Source organism: Ovis aries, chromosome 12, assembly GCF_016772045.2.
Source record: "Ovis aries strain OAR_USU_Benz2616 breed Rambouillet chromosome 12, ARS-UI_Ramb_v3.0, whole genome shotgun sequence".
NCBI classification, from domain to species: Eukaryota; Metazoa; Chordata; class Mammalia; order Artiodactyla; family Bovidae; genus Ovis; species Ovis aries.
Window position 1 is genome coordinate 5,115,292 of NC_056065.1, and position 19,702 is coordinate 5,134,993.

Sequence of the window (19,702 nt, forward strand, 5' to 3'; positions counted from 1 at the left end):
AGAATGGACTGGCCAATTCATCCGATTGTTGTTTAAAAACCCTGAGTTCATGGAAATAGTAAAGTTTATGGAAAAGTGATATCTGAGCCAGTTCATAACCCATTGACACTTAAGAGTGAAAACAGCGTGTTTAGAGTGAGCACACCAAATATACAGCACTCTGTGGTGTCTGCAGTTGTTTCATTTTGCAAGACTGTATATTGTGACATGTGAGTGGTGTGATGGATCACGTGCAAAATCTTTAGTACATTTGATGGATCAAGTGCAAAATCTGGTCATCACTTTTGTGTAACTTTGTGCTGGTTAGGTAATCCTTGAAATTCACTTAGGGGAGGATCATAACACTTATGTCAAGGAGTGGATGGAAGACTAACTGAGATATCGGTGATGAACAATCCAGAGCATCTGAATTACTTCCACACATGCTAGCACAAGATTTAGTGGGAACTCACAGGATAGGTCATTGGAGGACAGCCAGAAATCCTCCTCACTAACTCTGAGAAAACATTACTAGGTCCTCAGATGGAGCAGTGAGAATAAGTTGGGGTCAAAATTGTATGGATGATGGAATCTCCTAGGTTTTCACTTAATGGGAAGTCACACTTGGAAGTTCCTATGGATGTACTGGTAATAATCAGCCCTCTGATTTGACCATGTGCCTCTCAGAATATAGTAAACAACCAGGGTTATACTATCCAAATCAAAAAGTTTATCCAACATGCTTATAAATTTCTGTCATGTCAGTTTTCTCACATATATAAAACATAGTTTTTTTGGAAGTCAGCAAAGGTCACTACTATTGTTCCTTATAGGCTAAGATTACTACACAGGCTGAAATTATAGCACAAGTAAGGTTAACACTACTTAATTAAATCTGATCTATTAGATAAGGGGGCAAAAAGGAAAATGATACTTTTGACTGTAGGACTTCGATGGTGGCTGAGCAGTAAAGAACTGCTTGCAATGCAGGAGACTCAGGTTTGATCCCTGGGTCAACAAGATCCTGTGGAGAAGAAAATGGCAACCCACTCCAGTATTCTGGCCTGGGAAATCCTGTGGACAGAGGAGCCTGGCAGGCTAGAGTGCATGGAGTCACAAAAGAGCCAGACACACTTTGAGACTAAACAACAACACATTTGATTGTGTTGTTCTTGATATAATGACTTTTTTGGTTCTTTGTTACTAAAGCCCACCAACTCCAGAGCTGAAAACTCTGATCTCATTTTTTATCAACTTTATGGGGGTGTGATTTACATAAGCCAAACGGCATCATTTACAGTAGTCATTTGCTTGTGGCATTGCCATGATGGCTAAGCAGTGAGGTTAGCCAAACTAAGTTAGGTTACTCAAACTAAGAGTAGCATGTGTGATGGGATCCTTAAGTACACATTTCTTTTTTCTCTCCTCATCCTTGTGCAATTCTAATGAGCTCAGATTGTAATTTTGCTTTTTAATTTGCAAGATCATAAATCAAGGCAAACAAAATGCAGATGGGATTACAGGGGAAGTAGGGAGGGGGACAATGTTAAACAAATCTGAATCTTTGTAAATGACCTAATTTTGCCAATGGTGAAATTCTACTGGGTAGGGAAAGCATAAGGCGAATAGTGGAATGGTCTCAACACTATTAGCATCTCCTTGATACTTCTTTTACAGATTTTTCAGATTCGCTGTCATGATTTTTTTTTTAAATACATTACACGAAAAGTGGGCATGTCCTGGTATACGAAGTGCTCATTCATGCCTGTCATTGTCATCAATTGTTGGTAATAGTCATTGAGTATTTACTGTGTGTCACACGAAGTACCAAGTGTTTTACATACATTACCTCATTTATCTTTCACAAAACCCTATGAGGTAGGCAACACATTTGAGTTACAAATAAGTGATTTGTGTAACAGTGGTTGGTTACCATGCCACATAGAAAGTAAGGGAGCAACAGAGTCAGTATTTGAAATAACACAATATGACTCCCAAACTTCCCACTCAGCCTTTGTGCTATGTTGCTTCCCATCACACACTCACACATATACACTAATACACATATACCCACACACACATGAACATACATACGCACACATACATGCACATACTCACACATTCACATACATTCAGAAGCACAGCCACACACACATTAATACACATACACACATGTATATAGACACAGACTCAAACACACAGATACACATACACACACACACACCCCCTACACAATTTTCTGGTTCCTGCCACCACTTCCACTTTGGCAAAAATTCACTGTCGTCTTACAAAATCAGGGCTTGGCTAGAAACATTTGCTCATGTGAGTCAAGCACCATGCTTCCATTTGGCCTCTGAGCCTTTCCTCACACACAAAGAAGCCAGAGGCAGGGCAGGATGCCACCATGCCAAGTGCAAAAATCACATAGTAGTAAGTCACTTTTATGGAGTGCTGCTAAACCTGCCCTTAGGGGAAAAAAAAAGCGCTAAATTTGATGTAGTACAGACACCTTGATTAGTGAATTCCTGAAGAATAAACTCCCCTTAAAAGAAGCAGGAGTCTGCTCTTCAGTTTTCATTTACTTTTTACGAATACACTTATTCTCTGCAGCACAGCTGCTCTGGTTTGCAACTGTGTGACAAAATATGTCAGAAAAAGTTTAGATTTTCATTGGCCACTTAAGATTGACGGGATAATTCTAGGCTGAGTTATGAATGCAAATATGAAATAGACTGATTTAGAATTGAGGAACTGAAAGATACTGAAAGGTAGTGGTCCTTTGGTACTGGGTCTGACTTTGTGAGCAGGGGGTTTTGCAGAGGGGGTGATGCTGAGCAATGTAACAGAGGCGTTAAGGTCCTAAGCCCCAGCTCCACCCTTCACTGCCAAGTGATCTGGAGGCACTTAGAAGATCCCCTGGAGAAGGAAATGGCAACCCACTCCAGTATTCTTGTCTGGAGAATCCCATGGAGGGAGGAGCCTGGTAGGCTACAGTCCAAGGGGTTGCCAAGAGTTGGACACGACTGAGCTACTTCAGTTACTTACAACCTCTGTAAACACCAACTGCCTCTCTGACAGATAGAGTGATAAATATCTGGCTTAAGGTTTTTTGTCTTTAGGCTTCCAAGAAATGGCACTTCTTTTCTTTCCACTGTTTCCTCCTTCCCCTTTATTATTTGTACTGTATTGTGGAGGCAAGGGATTGATGGGGCAAGGCTCACACCTCAGGCCTCTTAAGTTTCTGTCTACATTCTCTCCCTTGGTTACCATGCCTTCAGACATATCATCCAAGCTGCAGCTCAACCTTATCTATGTTTTCATCTTATGCTACAGAACTCCATGTGGACACCCTGCCAAGGCATTTTACTTTCAACAAGTGCACCAAATTTTTATTTCTTCCCTAAATTACCTCTTGACTTTGAAACAGTTCTTTCAGATAGGACCTATAGGCTCAAACACCAAAGCGCTGAGTCAGCTTTAACACTTTCCCCTCCCCTTGTTTCCTTATCTATGAGTCACCAAATTGTAAGTTCTTCCATTGAAACATGTTTGGTAAGAACAATCATAAAAACTCAAATGGCTATAATAATCATGTCAAGGGTTTTTTAGAGTAACAAGATTGTTTCCTCAACATACATTTATTAATCTAAAATTAAAGACATTTCTGTTCTCCAATCTTAAGTGGCTCGACCATTGCACAGTTAGCTGTAATAAATCGAGTCTTTGTTCAGTCACCCCATTGCAACATCCTACACACAACTGTGAAATTCACTCAACTTCCTGCTTGAAATTCTCAACAGTCCTCCGGTGCTTCTGAGCAGCACTAAATGTGGAAAAGCCTTGCATTTAAGGTTCCCTCAAATCTACTGCCAGTCTATGTTTCAACCTTTTATTTCTCCAATTCAGTTCTACAAGCTCTCCCTAAAAGAAACTCCTTACTCCTTCTGGAGTAAACTGTGCTTTTCCTGACCCCAAATCTCTGCTCATACCATTCTTACCTATTTTCATATTTTCCCTATTACATTGATATTCATTTGTCATATTTAGTTGAATCACTAGGATGTCAGCCTCCTCTGCCCCAACAGCCATGTTCCTTTCTGTCTTCTCTGAACCCTCATAGCACATTGATTGTGGCATGCTCATGGAATTTATCACATAAAACCTCTCTCTTAGGTTACAGATTCTGGAACACAAGTATCACCACTTTCTTAGTCTGCTTCTGTGTACTAAGTGGCCCTCAGTGTATTGAAAACCTTTGACGTAGTCATTGGATGGTGCCTGGGACTGTGGTGGAAGCCGTGTTTTCTAACCTCTGAGAAAATCGTAGAGGTATTTTCTATTTTGTTAAATGTTTTTCAACCTAATTATATAAACATTGCCTTGGAATTGCAAAACTCTGTAGAGCCTATTTTTGTCCCAGATCTTTCTTGATCAGTGGGTACCTGAGTCCCTGACAATACACAGATGGTTTTTTATGGATCAAGTATGAAGGCTCAGGGCCACTGTTGTCATCAGATGTAGCTGGGTCTCAAATCATCTCCCCAAATTGCCTAATTCAGAGTCCTTCACATAGAAGAAAACGTTGCTGATTATTTCCAACAAAAAGAATGTAGTGTGGTAGAGTAGGATAGGTTAAGCAGAGGTTTGGGAGTGAGACACACTGGATTTAGATTCTGGCCTGGTCACTTACTAGCTGCACAGATTTGGGTAAATTGCTTACCTTCTCAGCTTGCTTCCTCATCTATAAAATGTGGACAGTTATCTCCACTTTAAGAAGTTGTCATAGCAAAATGGTGTATAATGTCTATATTGGAACACAACAAATTGAGGCCAATTACAATAAATTTGGTAAATTACAAATTTGAATATTTAATTTTTCTTAATCATGCATAGATTTTTATCATAGAATCTTTTTGTAAGTTGAATAAGTGGAATTTTTTTTCTTTTTTCAACATTCTGAGGAAATGTTGAAATTTTGGGGGTGCTGTTACTGAAAGTATTACTAGAGTCCACTCAGTTACTTCTCTTAAAAGGTCCTTTAAAAAAAGATGGATTATCAACTAAGTAGTTTGGAAGGTAAATGCTTAGAGCATTTACTGTGGTTAAGCTCGGTGATAGATATTTTTTTTTTCCCTACATTTGCAGACTTCAATGTTTTCTTTGAATAAAAAGTTATTATATTCACTTAATAAACAGTTCTAACAAGCCTCATAGTTAAGTCTTCTAGCAACTCTATAACTGGCCTTGATCTCCAACTATTTTTTATGATGCCACCTTGCCTTTCACACCACTTCTATGAGCTCAAGCAGGAATGTATACTACCTGCTTATGGTGGTGTAGCAAAAGGGAGTGGTAGTTAAAGTCAAGGGGGGCTCTTTGGAAAAATAAATGAAGATCTGGTATAACTTCTAAAACACTCTGAGCCCTTATACACTTTGTGATTTTATGCCAAATATGGAAGTAAAAATGAGGTATTTTGATATCAAGGATGAGGATCACATTAGCTGGTTTTAAAAGCACTCCCCTCCCCTTCTAAACTCTAAGGTGTTTTAATACTGATTGGCTTCAGTGAAAGCCTATAGTTCCTTTCCTGGAATGGTCCTAGCACTGGGTGACACAGAGTTCTGTTCAGTACAGTAAGCATGAGTCAGAGAAAATACTGTTGTTGAAACTGTCGTTTTCCTCCTTATAAAGCTCACACTAACCAATAAAGAGTGATCAGAAAGCATAGGATAAGAGGCATGGACTCCACAGCTGGTCCGAGGACCAAGGCATATTTTCAAATTGGGGATTTCATTTAATCAGGTAAAGTGTCTGGAGGGATAGGAAACCCAGGCTAGGACTCTGCTAACCAGCTCAGTTAAACTATTGAAGGGAAATATGTTCTGAGCTGTTCCCAGTAAGGATGAATAACTGGCCCTTTTATCAATGTCCTTTGGTGTTTTTGACCAGCACTGTCATAGCTCCGTGGTTCTCAATTCCGGCTGCAGAGTAGAATTACGAGGAGCGCTTTAAACAATCCTGATGTCCTTCCGGTTCCATCTCCAGGGATTCTAATATAACTTCAGGTGTAGCTTGAACATTTGGATTTTAAAAACATCCCCATGTCATTTTAAGTTGTGGCCACCCTGGCAAAGCCCTGGCATACACTTACGGTTTTTCTAACAGTTTCCTCTTAAAATCCACCCTGTTACTGTTTAGCTTTCTAGCGCTCCGTTTTTGTTTTTACAACTTTCTCCCAGCCGACACACGCCTACAGCACAGGACGGTGACTTTCTACTTGCAGTCACACGACAGCAGTCCCTAAGTAGAATCCAAGAGGTGTCCTTAGTTTATAAGGAATACCCCTGGAGATGAAAGCGATTCTCATGCAGCCATGCTAAGAACACTGTTCACTCCCTGCTGTTTCTCGACCTGCTTTCTCGGATGGTTTCTCGTTTGCTGTTTTCAGATTACACAGTGTTCAAGGAGACAGCACGCGGTGGTTCTTCCCTCTCATCTTGTTGCCACTTGACAGACCTCCAAGTTGAAGACGCCAGGTCCCTGCCCTGTTTCTCAGCTCCCGGGGAAAACTCCAAGCCCGCCGCACCTACCGCTCAGCTTTGCAGCACTCAAAGGCGCTTCATTTCCACTTAAACTAATCCATTCCGGGGGGGAGGAACGCCTACGCCGCTTAACCATTCCTCTCTCCTCCTTTCCCCTCATTATTTTATTTACGTAAGAAAGCAGATATTTACATTTCCACTCGGCGGTTCATAGCAGGCCCCACCCTAGCAAAGAGAAAGCAAGGGTCCCAGCGTCCGGCGCCGACAAGCTGCTTTCCCTGCCCGGGCCCCTCTTTTTCCTCTTTTTTCGGATCCCAAGGGCCCGTGAAGATGGGGCTACCGCCCTTACCCCGCCCAGCACCTGGTGTGAGAAAAGCCCTCGCCCACTCGTCTCTTTCTCAGTCCTTTGGCGAGTCAGAGCCCCGGCCCCGCCCAGGGCGCTAATCTAAGTGTTATTGCTTCAGAGCGCTGCCCCGACTTCAGCTCGGGTTTCCAGCCCGCTGTGTCTTCACCGCGGAGGCCCACGCCCGGCGTCCGTCCCCGCGCGCCATGAGCCCCCCGCGCCCGCGCGCCCGCGCGGTGCTGAGCCTCCTGGGCGGGCTGGGCCCGCAGCTGCTGCTGCTACTCCTGCGTCCTCCGGCTGCGTCGGGTGAGTGGGGGTCCGGGGCCGAAGCCCACCCCTGGGGCTCAACCTCCGGGCAGGGTGGAAAGGGTGGAGGTCTTCGGCACGACAGCTGAGGAGTCCGCGGAAGGCGGAGCGTGAGCCATGTGGGCATCCCTAATCGTTCCCGGAATCCTCCACCTGCAAGGGTCAGCGCTCCTACTGGCACGATCCCTGGGAACGGAAAGAGGCTCTTCGCTGCTCACCTGCCACTAGGAGGTTTACTATGCTGGACCCCAGCTGGCAGGGTTCTAGGGGAGAGGGGGCAAACATCGAGAAGCCACAAAGAGAGGTCGAAGAGAGTGGATCCTTAGCGTCCCTTAAGGTTGGGAAGCCAGATCGTTGACCACCACAGGGTCCAGTCGTGCACAGACTTGGCACTGCAAGTTTGCGGTCGTCTCCTCCAGGTGTAACGTTCCAAGGGGGCGACTGTCTGTACTGTGTGCCTCGAAACAGTGTCTCTGTGAAAGTCTAAAGCTCTCTCTGTATGTATATGATAACGAGGGGCAGGAATTTCTTTTTAGTTTTGAGTTAATTGACAGACAGGAAGCCTGGCAAGTTCTTGATGAGTCAGCTCAGCGCTGGATGGAAATATTATGTAGGCATCAAAAGCCTTTGCTGCCTCCCTTATTTGTCTTGGGAAAAGAATGTTGCTATGAATTGAAAAGTGGTATTTCCTTCAGTTTTGTTTATTCCTTCCTAGGTGACTGCAGCCTTCCTCCAGATGTGCCTAATGCCCAAGCAACTTTGGGAGGACTTACAAGTTTTCCTGAACAAAGAACAGTAACCTACAAATGTAACAAAGGCTTTGTAAAAGTTCCTGGCAAGGCAGACTCAGTCGTCTGTCAGAATAATAAATGGTCAGAGCTTGCAGAATTTTGTAATCGTAAGTTCTTCATTTCATTTTAGAAAAGTTATGGAATGGAATGTTTCTTAAGTTTAATTTTATCCCTCTTTGGAATGACTGGTAATTGATAGTTTTCTAGCTTTATTAATCACCTGGGCATACCTGTTGGCAATTCACAATCTAGCTAATTGATGGTGTTACTTCCTGGAATAGGTCCTGCTCTTCATTAACAGGGTTGTTTTTTTTTTTTTTTTTTCCTAACACTGTAACTCTTGAACTGATTAATAGTGAAAATAAACAAGAGGTACCGTTTAGGGAGTAAATTATCTATAACTATGTTTGGTAGTTACCTTGAGACACATAACAGAGTCTTCTGTAGGACTTGCCCAGTACAACTCTGTGGTGATATTTTTAAAAATTCTCAATTTCCATTTCAAAATCTATCTTTGTAGTCATTGCCCTAGTTTAGCCTTGATATGTACAAGTAAAGATAAAAATTTAATTCCTGCGTTTGAACAACTTGGAGCGATAGAAGCTACAGTGAACATAGAAACTGCTACAAGTATTTTTTGAAATCAGGTGTGAAATCAGCTTGAACTTTTTGTTTTTATTTATCCATAATCCCAAGGCAAGAGGTTGAAGCACATGTCTTTGCACATGTATCCTGCTTTAGTGTTTCTAACTATTCTGCATAGAGTACTTCGTCTAATTCTTCAAAGAACTCCCTGAGGTTAGTTAAGGACTTATCCACACTTTACAGTTGAGAAAGCAGCTCCCAGTTAAACTATTTCCTTGGGATCAGGAGCTCCCTATGCAGAAGAGCCAGTGAGTCTGTTGATCATAGATCTAATGTCCCTTACATTATATGATGCCACTATAAATTCGCATTTGTCTGGATGTTTCCAGTTTTTAAATACTTCATGTGCTCCGTTGGCTTGTCTGATACTTGCCTCCGTAGGTTGTCCTGAGGATTAAATGAGTTTACATGTGTAAAACATTTACAAGTACTCAATACATGTTAGCTATCATTGTTAACTATTATTGTTGTCCAGGACACTAGCCCAGGGATCTGGAAATGCTGGTTCTTATCTATCCCTATGATACATAGGACAGGATAAGGGAATTGGCATTAATTGAGTCAATGCCAGAATTATGCCAGGCAACTTAAATAAGTTACATTTTCTAAATTGTGGACATAGTGACTTTGGTGTACCAAATCTACTTCACAGGGCTCTAGTAATTAGGGAATGAAAATTTATATGTGAATATGCTGATACACTATCAATGCCATAGTGACATTAATATGAATACTAAATGTACAAAAAAAATACAGAGAAAGAGTCATCTAAGGACCAGATAATTAGACATAGATTATAACATCAAGTGATACTCATTTTTTGTTGTTGTTTTGTTAATACTTATAGGTAGCTGTGATGTTCCAACCAGGCTACTTTTTGCATCTCTCAAAAAGTCTTATAGCCAACAGAATTATTTCCCAGAAGGTTCCACTGTGGAATACGAGTGCCGTCAGGGCTACATACGGGACCCTTCTCTCTCAGGAAACATAACTTGTCTTCAGAATTTTGTGTGGTCCAAACCTGATAAATTTTGTAAAAGTGAGTATAGTTTTAAAGAGTAATCTTAATCATGTGGTGTTTGGGGAAAATAATGTTTCTTTCTTCACTCATAGTGGAAGTCTATGTGTACATATTATTATTTAGAATGTTTCTTAAATGAACCATTAGAACCAATTTGTTTTAAATTAGGCAAACTAAATACTTGTGAGCTAGAAATATTACTTTGCTCACTCATTTCACATTTAAGGTTTCAGTTCATTTCAGTTCAGTCGCTCAGTCGTGTCTGACCCTTTGCAACCCCATGAACTGCAGCACCCCAGCCCTCCCTGTCCATCACCAACTCCCGGAGTCCACCCAAACCCATATGCATTGAGTCGGTGGTGCCATCCAACCATCTTATCCTCTGTCGTCCCCTTCTCCTCCTGCCCTCAATCTTTCCCAGCATCAGGGTCTTTTCAAATGAGTCAGCTCTTCGCATCAGGTGGCCAAAGTATTGGAGTTTCCAACATCAGTCCTTCCATTGAACACCCAAGACTGATCTCCTTTAGAATGGACTGGTTGGATCTCCTTGCAGTCCAAGGGACTCTCAAGCGTCTTCTCTAACACCACAGTTCAAAAGCATCAATTCTTTGGTGCTCAGCTTTCTTTATAGTCCAACTCTCACATCCATACATGACCACTGGAAAAGCCTTTAACCTAAGATTAAACTTAGTTTAAGGTTACCTAGAAATGCAGTGTTGGTAAAGAACTCTCCTGCCAATGCAGGAGACTTAAAAGACATGAGTTCGATCCCTGGGTCGGGAAGATCCCCTGGAGAAGGAAATGGCCCACTCCAGTATTCTTACCTGGAGAATCCCACGGACTGAGGAGCCTGGCAGGCCACAGCCCACAGGGTTGCATAGAGTTGGATGTGACTGAAGTGACTTAACATAGTGAAAAATGACTTTAAGTGTATATTTTAAAGAAAGTGAAAGTCGCTCAGTCGTGTTTGACTCTTTGTGACCCCATGGACTAATACCTTGCTTTCTTGAAACTGATAAAATGAAGGTGCAGTTTAAATTGTTGGATAAGTAATAGCAATGGTTCAGATGGTGAATTTGCATAGATGTGCCTGATAATTTAACAAAAAAAATCAATTTGTATTCTTTCGTAGAAAAATCATGTCCTAAGCCTAGAGAAATAGAAAATGGTCATGTCAAAATAACAACTGACATACTCCTTGGTGCGACCATCTATTTTTCATGTAACACAGGGTAAGTTTGAGCATATGAAACACTATATTTAACAACTGGAAAAACAAATTAGAATTTAAGATGGAAACTTTTAGATTTGTGATAAGCAATAAAACCACCCTTTGCTCAGTGATGAACTCTTTGCAGTTAAAGTTAGTAAAATGGGGCAAGAAAGGAATATTTCTTATAATACCACCAAAATTCTCTCAATTGCTAGATTTCATTATAAAGTTTTAACTGTGACTTGTAGAGGAAAAAAACTTGTGATAAGTTGATGATCCTTAGAGAAATTAAATCTTTTCAGTGTTGAAACCAGTCTTTACCTAAATAATGAGTTTGCATTTGTTTCTTTTCTTTGTATGTAAACAATCTGTTATAAAATATCAAGGGTTAGAAACAATCATTCCTAGTGTATAAATATCATTCTGACCTAAGATCTTTTGTAAGTTCTCTATGTGTGGGAAAGGAGTATTATCATTGAGGATTATCAGTGTTTCAAGTGCTGCTAAAACCTTTATATTCATTTTCTCATTCAATATCTGTAAATTGAACTATGATATTTTATTCTGTGTGTGTGTCCCTGTTATTTATAAAGCTACCAGTATCATTTGTCTCCTGTACTAAACACAGATATTTGGATCATTAATAACAAATCTGGGGATACTTTGAACCCTTTAAATATGAGTACATTCTAGTATTCTATGGAATCTGTATTGATCTTTTAGAACTCAGAAATAGAAAAGATTTAAGCATCTGTATTCTTTAAAAATGTTTTTAAATATTTTAATATTTTCTAACATATGCCTTACCCAAATAAAAAAATATTTTGCTTATCTTACACTTTTTAAATCTTTGATGTCACCCTTTTAGATATATTTTTTTCTTCTCCTTTAAACTACCAAATGAGCTTTTATCACCTACTGTCTTGTCTCTATCTTCTGGTGTAACAAATATTGTAAGGTCCTATTCTGAAGGATTTAAGGGAAGTCAAATATGTGTGAATGGAACTTAAGTTTTTTTTTTTTTCTTCCCTCATTATTTTAGGTACAAATTAGTTGGTGCAGCTTCTAGTTTCTGTGCTCCTATGGGAAATACTGTTGGGTGGTCTGCTGGATTTCCAGAATGCCAAAGTAAGACTGAAAAAATCTAAGCACTCTGCTGTAGGACTGAATAATCAATGATAAATTGCTTTTTGCTCTTTAGAATTACCCTCAGTATATGTTTGTAGTACCCTCACCTTCCAATGTGTGAATGATTTGCCTTGTTTATATAACTCTATTAGTAATGCGTCTTAATTTATTAACCATGAGGATAAAGGATTAAAAATTAGCTAAGGTTTATATTGTGTTTGGTCATTTATTATCTTATCATTCCTTCTAACAGTCAAATAAAATAGATTTGGGATTTTTTTTCCCCTCCTTCATAATTTTTAATTTTGCGGTAGTTAAAATACTATTCATTAAAAGGTCTGTACGACTTGACCCTATATGCCAAAATAAGTGGCCAAAGTAGGCACTTAACCCAGATCTGTTGATTTCAAGCCCATCATTCTTCTAAGACCTAGTGTTAATTTACACTAGATTCCTTTAAGGATTGTTAACTGAGCTAATTACGCTGAAATGTTTTAAAACGTGATATGCTTTTATCTTTAGAGAAATAAGCATACATCGTAATGAAGAAATATTGCACTTGAAAATTCTGTCTTATCAAGAGGGAAGAGGGCACAAAGGCTAGTTTCCTAAAAGGGTATATCAAGTTAAATATATGTGCATTAGAGACATATGTCTCCTGAAAACAGAGGAGTAGATATGTGCAGTGTTTTAAAAACTAGGCTTTATTTCTCTCATCCTCATTGAAATTATTGCTCATTTCAAGTTGTGGTGTTATTAAGAGCAGGAAACTTGAGTAGATGTAGTGTAATTTAACAAGCACCGTGCTCTCTGGTAGGGAACGTGTGGGGTCAGCTGATAAGAAGACAAATGAAATGAAGCCTTGCCAACCAGGAGTTTGCTCTTGCCACACCCACCTTGGGCCCTACCTCCTATATCTACTATTTCTTCCTTTTTTTCATTATTATTTTCAAATATCCACCCTTACTACCCACCATCACCGTTCCTATATCATCCAGTTAGGAATGCTGTAACTGATACTAAAGCAAATATGGAAAGCAAGCAGGAGCTAGACCGTATCTTTTTTTCTGACAGAGGCAACAACTTGTCACAAGTCTGGACAAGCAGTCTCCCAGCTGAGGCCAACATATTTACAAGCAACTGCTGTCATAAAGTTCACAGAAATGTGTACACCAAGCATGCATTCCAGCACAGAAGAACTTTTGCACTGCAAACCCAGTTTCTCTTTGTGTTTGCTTACAGCTAGTCCAGGTCTTGCTCTCTGTCTAATATCTTCAATTCTGTGGTAAAAACCCTGAGGTTCATATTTTCCACTCTGACTCTCTTACCTGGCTCTGCAACTCTGCAATCACTGACATCTGTATTCTGTGGGAAAGAGGCCTTTTCATTCAGCAACCCCATGTCTTCAACTATCCCTATTAAAGCCCTACTTCTCCTAGTGTAGACTTTCCACCAAAGACTTCAAGTGGAAAGTATAAATTCTTAAGCAGCGAGGTTTTTGACCTCAACTGAGCACACAGCATATCTCAAGTATGCAGTCTGGGCTTTTATCAACACATGAGGTAGCACTGATGTCCCTTTGTGGATGTGGACATGGAGGTGTGGGTCTAAAGAAGGAAGGAACAATGGGCATATTCGGAACTTTTCCTTGGTCATACGCCAGTCAGAGGTGATATTTATTTACCTCTGAAGAAAGCCTCAGTGTCAGAAATACCTGTTTTCCTATCTCTCTGCCAATATTTTCTTTTCAAAAGTAATTTTAGTTGACTGCTTGCAGTCAACTAAATAAGGTGACTGATAAGGTGAATAAGGATCACCTCTGATTGGCGTATAACCAAGGAAAAGTTCTGAATATGTCCATTGTTCCTTTCTTCTTTAGATCCACACCTCCATATCCACATACATGCTGGAGAAGGAAATGGCAACCCACTCCAGTGTTCTTGCCTGGAGAATCCCAGGGACGGGGGAGCCTGGTGGGCTGCCGTCTATGGGGTCGCACAGAGTCGGACTTAGCAGCAGCAGCAGCAGTACACACTAGCTTAGAATCAGTTGCTGCTATATAATGTCTGTCATTCCAGGCCCCTCTCTTTATCTTAACCTTTCACTTGTAATCACCAAATATTTTTTCCTTTATCTCCTTAATATATTTCTCAAACCTGTGTTATCTTCTCTATATAACACTTTTAATATGGTTGACTAGCCTTCATTTAGACTTTGCAATAAGGGCTATTCCTAACATTTTCAGGGCCTAGAACAAGAGTATAAATGGAGCTCCCTAATCTAAGATTCAGCCCTTCTCAAGTTGATGCCCCCTTCTTGCACTGTGAGGGGGTCTCTGATGCCTGTAAATGGATAGCTCAATCGACACACCCAAATCATATCCCCTATAACCCTTAGCCCCACTCCATTGAATTCTGGCCTAAAGGTGGACACATCAGTAGTATAGACTATTGTCAAGAAAATGGACTAGGAGAAACCCTGAAAGGAGTGTTGGCCCAGGGAGTTCTGGGCACCAGTTCCTGGAGCGTGATTTAGAATGGGGTGGGGAGGAGCTCTCATTGAGCATACTATCTCAGCCCTGCAGATTCCCCATCTAGTAGAGAGAGGCACACCCAGAGGAGGGCAAGAGCATGGCCTTTCCATGTGGGAGCTAGGCAGGAGTTCCGCTTGCTCAAGTGATGCTGACTGCAGTGGCCTCCAGCCTCCATTGTCACACACCTTTAGTGTTTTATCCAGCCTCTACCCAGTCATCCATCTGAAACACAAATGTGACTTGTCTATTCCCTTCTTGAGAGAGACTTGATAGTATCTCCTCATCATGTCCAACATACCAGGTCTAAACCCCTTCATATAGTCTGCAAGTCTAGCCATGGTCTATCCAGTTCTCCACACTTTATGTCTCGCCCTCCTCCTTCACAAATTGCTGAGGTTGTCTGGATACCTCGGACTTCTTCATGTCCCCACATCATTTCTTATGATACTGCCTTTGACAGGAAATCCCTTCAGTGCCCCCTACCCCTTTTATTTTATTTTTTAAGAGTTTGCTCTCAAATTTCTCCTCGAAGCTTTTGCTGACTGTATCCACAGTCCCCGGCTGGCTAACTGTTCGTTCTTTCCACATTACTGTGCATGCTTCTGTGATAATCCTCACCATTTTGTATGGAAATGATGTCTTTGAATGTCTCTTTCCACTATAGTTTAAGACAGAGGAACTGTATCTTACTTGGTTATACTGCTATTTATAGAACAATGCCCAGTATGTATTAGATGCTCAGAAACTGTTGGGATTGAACTGATGGTAATGTGTGTTGTCAATACCCACTCAGCCCAGTGTAAATCAGATTAGCTTGTTTTTGTTCCCTGCTTCGATCAGTGGCCTAAAAGTAATTCATAAATAGCTAGTATTGTCTGGGTACTTAAGAGTATTTGATGTGATATAATTTGACATCCTCATGTGATCACATTGCTTTCTTGCTTAAAAAAAAAAAAAAAGACAAGAAAAACAGGTTCATGTCTCTAGAGAATGTGGAACCACTGAATTTTTTTATCAGGGCAGCTGCCAGGGAGAGGCTTCTTTTTATAATATAACAATCAAAACTTTGCTTGTATTTGTTTTACAAATTCACCTGCTCAGTAAGATTTACTTCAAATAAAAGGCCAAGAGTCAACACATGCTTTAAAAATTTTATCCTGAAAATCAAAGTCTAATTTTGACTTTTAAAATCTTTTGCTTTATCCAAAATTTCTGTTTCCCATGCATGCCACTGACATTCCCAGCTCCTTTCATTCAGTATTGTTTCTCCCTGGAATCAAAAGCAGAGCCCTCTTCTCTGCTCCAAGGAGGGTATATCTTAGGTTTAAACTCAAGTCCTTTTACTCCTTAAATGGAAGTCTCTGCCTTGCTTTCTCTGAGATGATATGTTTAATTTAGAAGAATGGTGTATTTTTAGTTCTTTAATGAAATATTTAACATATTTTAATCTTGTTTATAAAATTATCTTGGGGATTTAATTAATTTAACATATGTTATGATGTTTTAAAAGAAATCTTATGTCCAGAACCACCGAAAGTTGACCATGGAATGATTCAAGAGAAACAGAACAGTTATGCATACGGACAGTCTGCAACATATAAATGTATGGAAGGCTTCACCCTACATGGAGAGATCTCTATCTATTGTACTGTAAGAGATGACCAAGGAGAGTGGAGTGGCCCCCTACCTCAATGCAGAGGTAATCAGTTTGCAAAGTTGCAATTCTGTTTATTCTTACTCTTGGGTCTGTATATGGGCTTCAGAGATCGTACAGACTCCCTGAGAAATGAATGTAAAATGTTGTACATAAGCATATTTGCATTTTTCTGGGCAATAGACTCTACGAGGGGGTCTATGACTTCCAAAAAGGAAGAAGCACTGATGTGGAGCACATATGTTGTTGCTGTTGTTCTTTAGTTGCTTAGTTGTGGCTTTCTCTTTGCAACTCCATGGACTGTAGCCTGCCAGACTCCTCTGTCCATGGGATTCTCCAGGCAGGGATACTGGAATGGATTGCCATTTGCCTCTCCAGGGGATCTTCCCAGCTCAGGAATCACACTTGAGTCCCTACTTCTTCTGCATTACGGGCAGATTCTTTTACTGCTGAGCCACCATATGGTAAAATACAAATAATACACACATGACCTCTGTGAATATATGTATATGTGTAATAGGGCAAGTGTGTGCATACCCAGTCATGTCTGACTCTTTGCGACCCTATGGATTAGAGCCCACCAGGCTCCTCTGTCCATGGTATTTCCTAGGCAAGAATACTGGAGTGGGTTGCCATTTCCTTGGGATCGTCCTGACCCAAGGATCAAACCGATGTCTCCTGTGTCTCTTGCATTGCAGATGGATTCTTTATGGCTTGAACTGCAAGAGTAGGATGGAGATGTATAATTATATATATATATGTGTATATATATATGCATATATATACACACACACACACACACATATGTCTCATGTTTTTAGTGAATTAGCTTATATTTGCTGTTTCTTACCATGTTACTTTCAATAAGTTAGTATAGATATATTCTTGTTTATAAAAAAGTGTATAAAGTGGTTTATTTGAGAGGAAATCTTAGATTGAACTGAGAGATCTAAATAATGATCTTATATGTGTGACAACAAAGAGAAACTCTTGCCCACCTGTTGACTCCGTTGAATTGTATTGTTTTCTGCCTCCAGAATTTTTCTCTTATTGACAATGCTCCCTTGTTTGCATTTCTAGAACTTTCCTAGGAGGTGGCATTTATTTAAGCAGTATCATATTCAAATGCCAGTATAACTCAAACAAATAACTACTTTTATAATTATACTTGAATTTTATTAGCATTGCTTATTAATAGTAGATTTTTCATATAAGTAGTATACGTGAGTATTATGAAGAAATGTTAAAACTAGGCTTCCCAGGTAGCTCAGCTGGTGAAGAATCCACCTGCAATGCAGAAGACCTCAGTTTGATTCCTGGGTCAGGAAGTTCCCCTGGAGAAGCGATAGGCTTACCCACTCCAGTATTCTTGGGCTTCCCTGGTAGCTCAGATAGTAAGGAATCCACCTGCAATGCAGAAGACCCAGGTTTGATCCATGGATTGGGAAGATCCTGTGGAGGAGGGCATAGCAACCCACTCCAGTATTCTTGTCTGGCGAATCCCCATGGATAGAGGATCTTGGTGGGCTACAGTCCATGGGGTCGCAGAGAGTTGGATGACTGAGTGACTAAGCACAGCACAATGTTAAAACCAAAAAAAAAAAAAAGTTGATGATTATATAAAATTGAGAAGCAAAAGTCTCTTCTAGTCCTACCCTCAAAAGTAGCCACTGTTTACACATATTTCTTTTTAAAATCATATTAATGATATGGATATATTATTTACTTAACCAGTCTCCTATTGAAGGGAATTTAGGATCTGTTCTAGTTTTTAAAAAATTATTTTAAAAAAGATTCTACAGTAAATATTATTGTGTTTCTTGTATCTGTGCAAATACATTTTTTACAATAAATTCCTTGCAGTGTAATTACAATATCAAAGGTATATGCATTTAAACTTTTGATAGATGTTACCAATATTGTTTCAAAAGAAGCTGTGCCGATTTACTGTCCCAGTAATATTGCATATTTATTCTCTGTACCATTAATGATAATGGTTATTATGATGTGAAGATGTGATAGTTAAAAGGTGGAAATTTCATTTAATGGTTTGAATTCATTTAAAATGAGTAAATTTTGATATTTTAAATTGTAGCCATATGATCCACTTCATATTTATTTCCCCTATTTTATTAAATAATCAGCTATTTAGAATTTACCACTCTATGGTAATGCTCAAGGATGTCATGGCAGGCCAATGCTGGCATGATAATAACTACAAAACCTGGGTAGATTTTTTTTAAAACCATATTTTAAAGGCAAAAATTGTTCCCTCAGGGAAATAACTAGGGCTGAATGAACTAAAATTCCAAATGAAGGCAAATGATTCTGATGTGCACCTAGACTGAAGATCCATCTTGAACCAGATAAACGACCATTGCTCTCAGTAGTTGTGGTTAGCTAAGATAACACACTGGAAACTGGAATTCTTCAAATGCTGACCCAGTTTTTCCTAAGAGCCATTTGCCGATTTCTAGGAATGCAGATGAGACTGGGGAGCTAGACCCCAAGCTGCCAAAGTACAAAATGAGATCTTCCTGAACCTTATGGTATTTAGAAAACAAACCCATCACAAGAACAGGCTTGTATCAAGCATACAACCAACATCCTTCTTACAACATTTAAGCACATTTTGAAGCTTTGTGGAAAGAGAGGCTGTGTTGCTAGAGAGGGCACTGCTAAAGAATAGACTTGGATCTCCCACAGTCTCTCAGGGTTGAGGAAAAAAGATCTACTTCCAAGCAGCAAAAGTAGACTGAATCATATGGAAACTGTAACCCAGCTCAGTCCTCATAGGCTGAGGATGTGATCACCGCAAACCAACTTGCCTATCAGAAAAGGATACCCTCCCTTTGGAAGATCATATCATCTGAATTTTATACAATATATTGCATGTAATAAAAATTATTAGATATTGAGAGATGCAAGAGATTATAACAAAACTAGGAGAAATAAAAAGCAAATAAGAAAAATCTAGATAATTGAGTTAGCAGACAAGGACTTTAAGTGATTAATATATTCAAGATACTAATGGAAAAGATAGAGAACTTCAACAGAGATTTGGATTCTATAAAATGGAGTAAAATAGACATTCTTCAGTGGGAAAATATAGTATCTGAGCAGCACAGTAGACAGGTTTAACAGCAATTTGGACATAGCAGGAGATGGTATTGGAAACTGGAAGAAAGGTTAATTAAAACTGAAGAACAAGGAGAAAATGAAAGTAGAATACAGACCAAATTTAAGAGACATTTGAGATATGGCTGTTCTAATTATGATTAAAAAAATAGGGGGGAGAAAGAGAGAGAGAGAAGCATAAGAAATATACTGAGATAATGACTGAAAAATTTCCCAAACTGATGAAATATATCAACCAAGAGATTCCAAAAACTTTCAGGACTCTAAGCAGAACAAAAACAAAACCATCTCCAGGCACCTCATAGTAAAAGTTTTTCAAAACTCATTCATTTTACAGATGAGAAAACTGAAGCTTAGAGAAGTGGACAGCAGTCTTTAATATCTGGTCAAACAGGCTTACACACTG

General features: G+C 39.8%; 1 protein-coding gene across 16 annotated transcripts in view; it reads left to right on the plus strand.

Moving 5' to 3' along the window:
* The first annotated feature begins 6,999 nt into the window (after nt 1–6,999).
* The window catches only part of CD55 (CD55 molecule (Cromer blood group)), a 28,156-nt gene continuing 15,453 nt past the window's right edge, over nt 7,000–19,702 (plus strand). For all 16 annotated transcript variants that reach the window (XM_042257049.2, XM_042257051.2, XM_042257038.2 and 13 more), the window contains exons 1-6: nt 7,000–7,173; nt 7,889–8,071; nt 9,457–9,648; nt 10,763–10,862; nt 11,886–11,971; nt 16,015–16,203. In XM_042257049.2, coding sequence (XP_042112983.1) covers nt 7,074–7,173; nt 7,889–8,071; nt 9,457–9,648; nt 10,763–10,862; nt 11,886–11,971; nt 16,015–16,203 — 850 coding nt within the window. In that variant the 5' untranslated portion in view covers nt 7,000–7,073. The remainder of the gene's footprint in view (nt 7,174–7,888; nt 8,072–9,456; nt 9,649–10,762; nt 10,863–11,885; nt 11,972–16,014; nt 16,204–19,702) is intronic.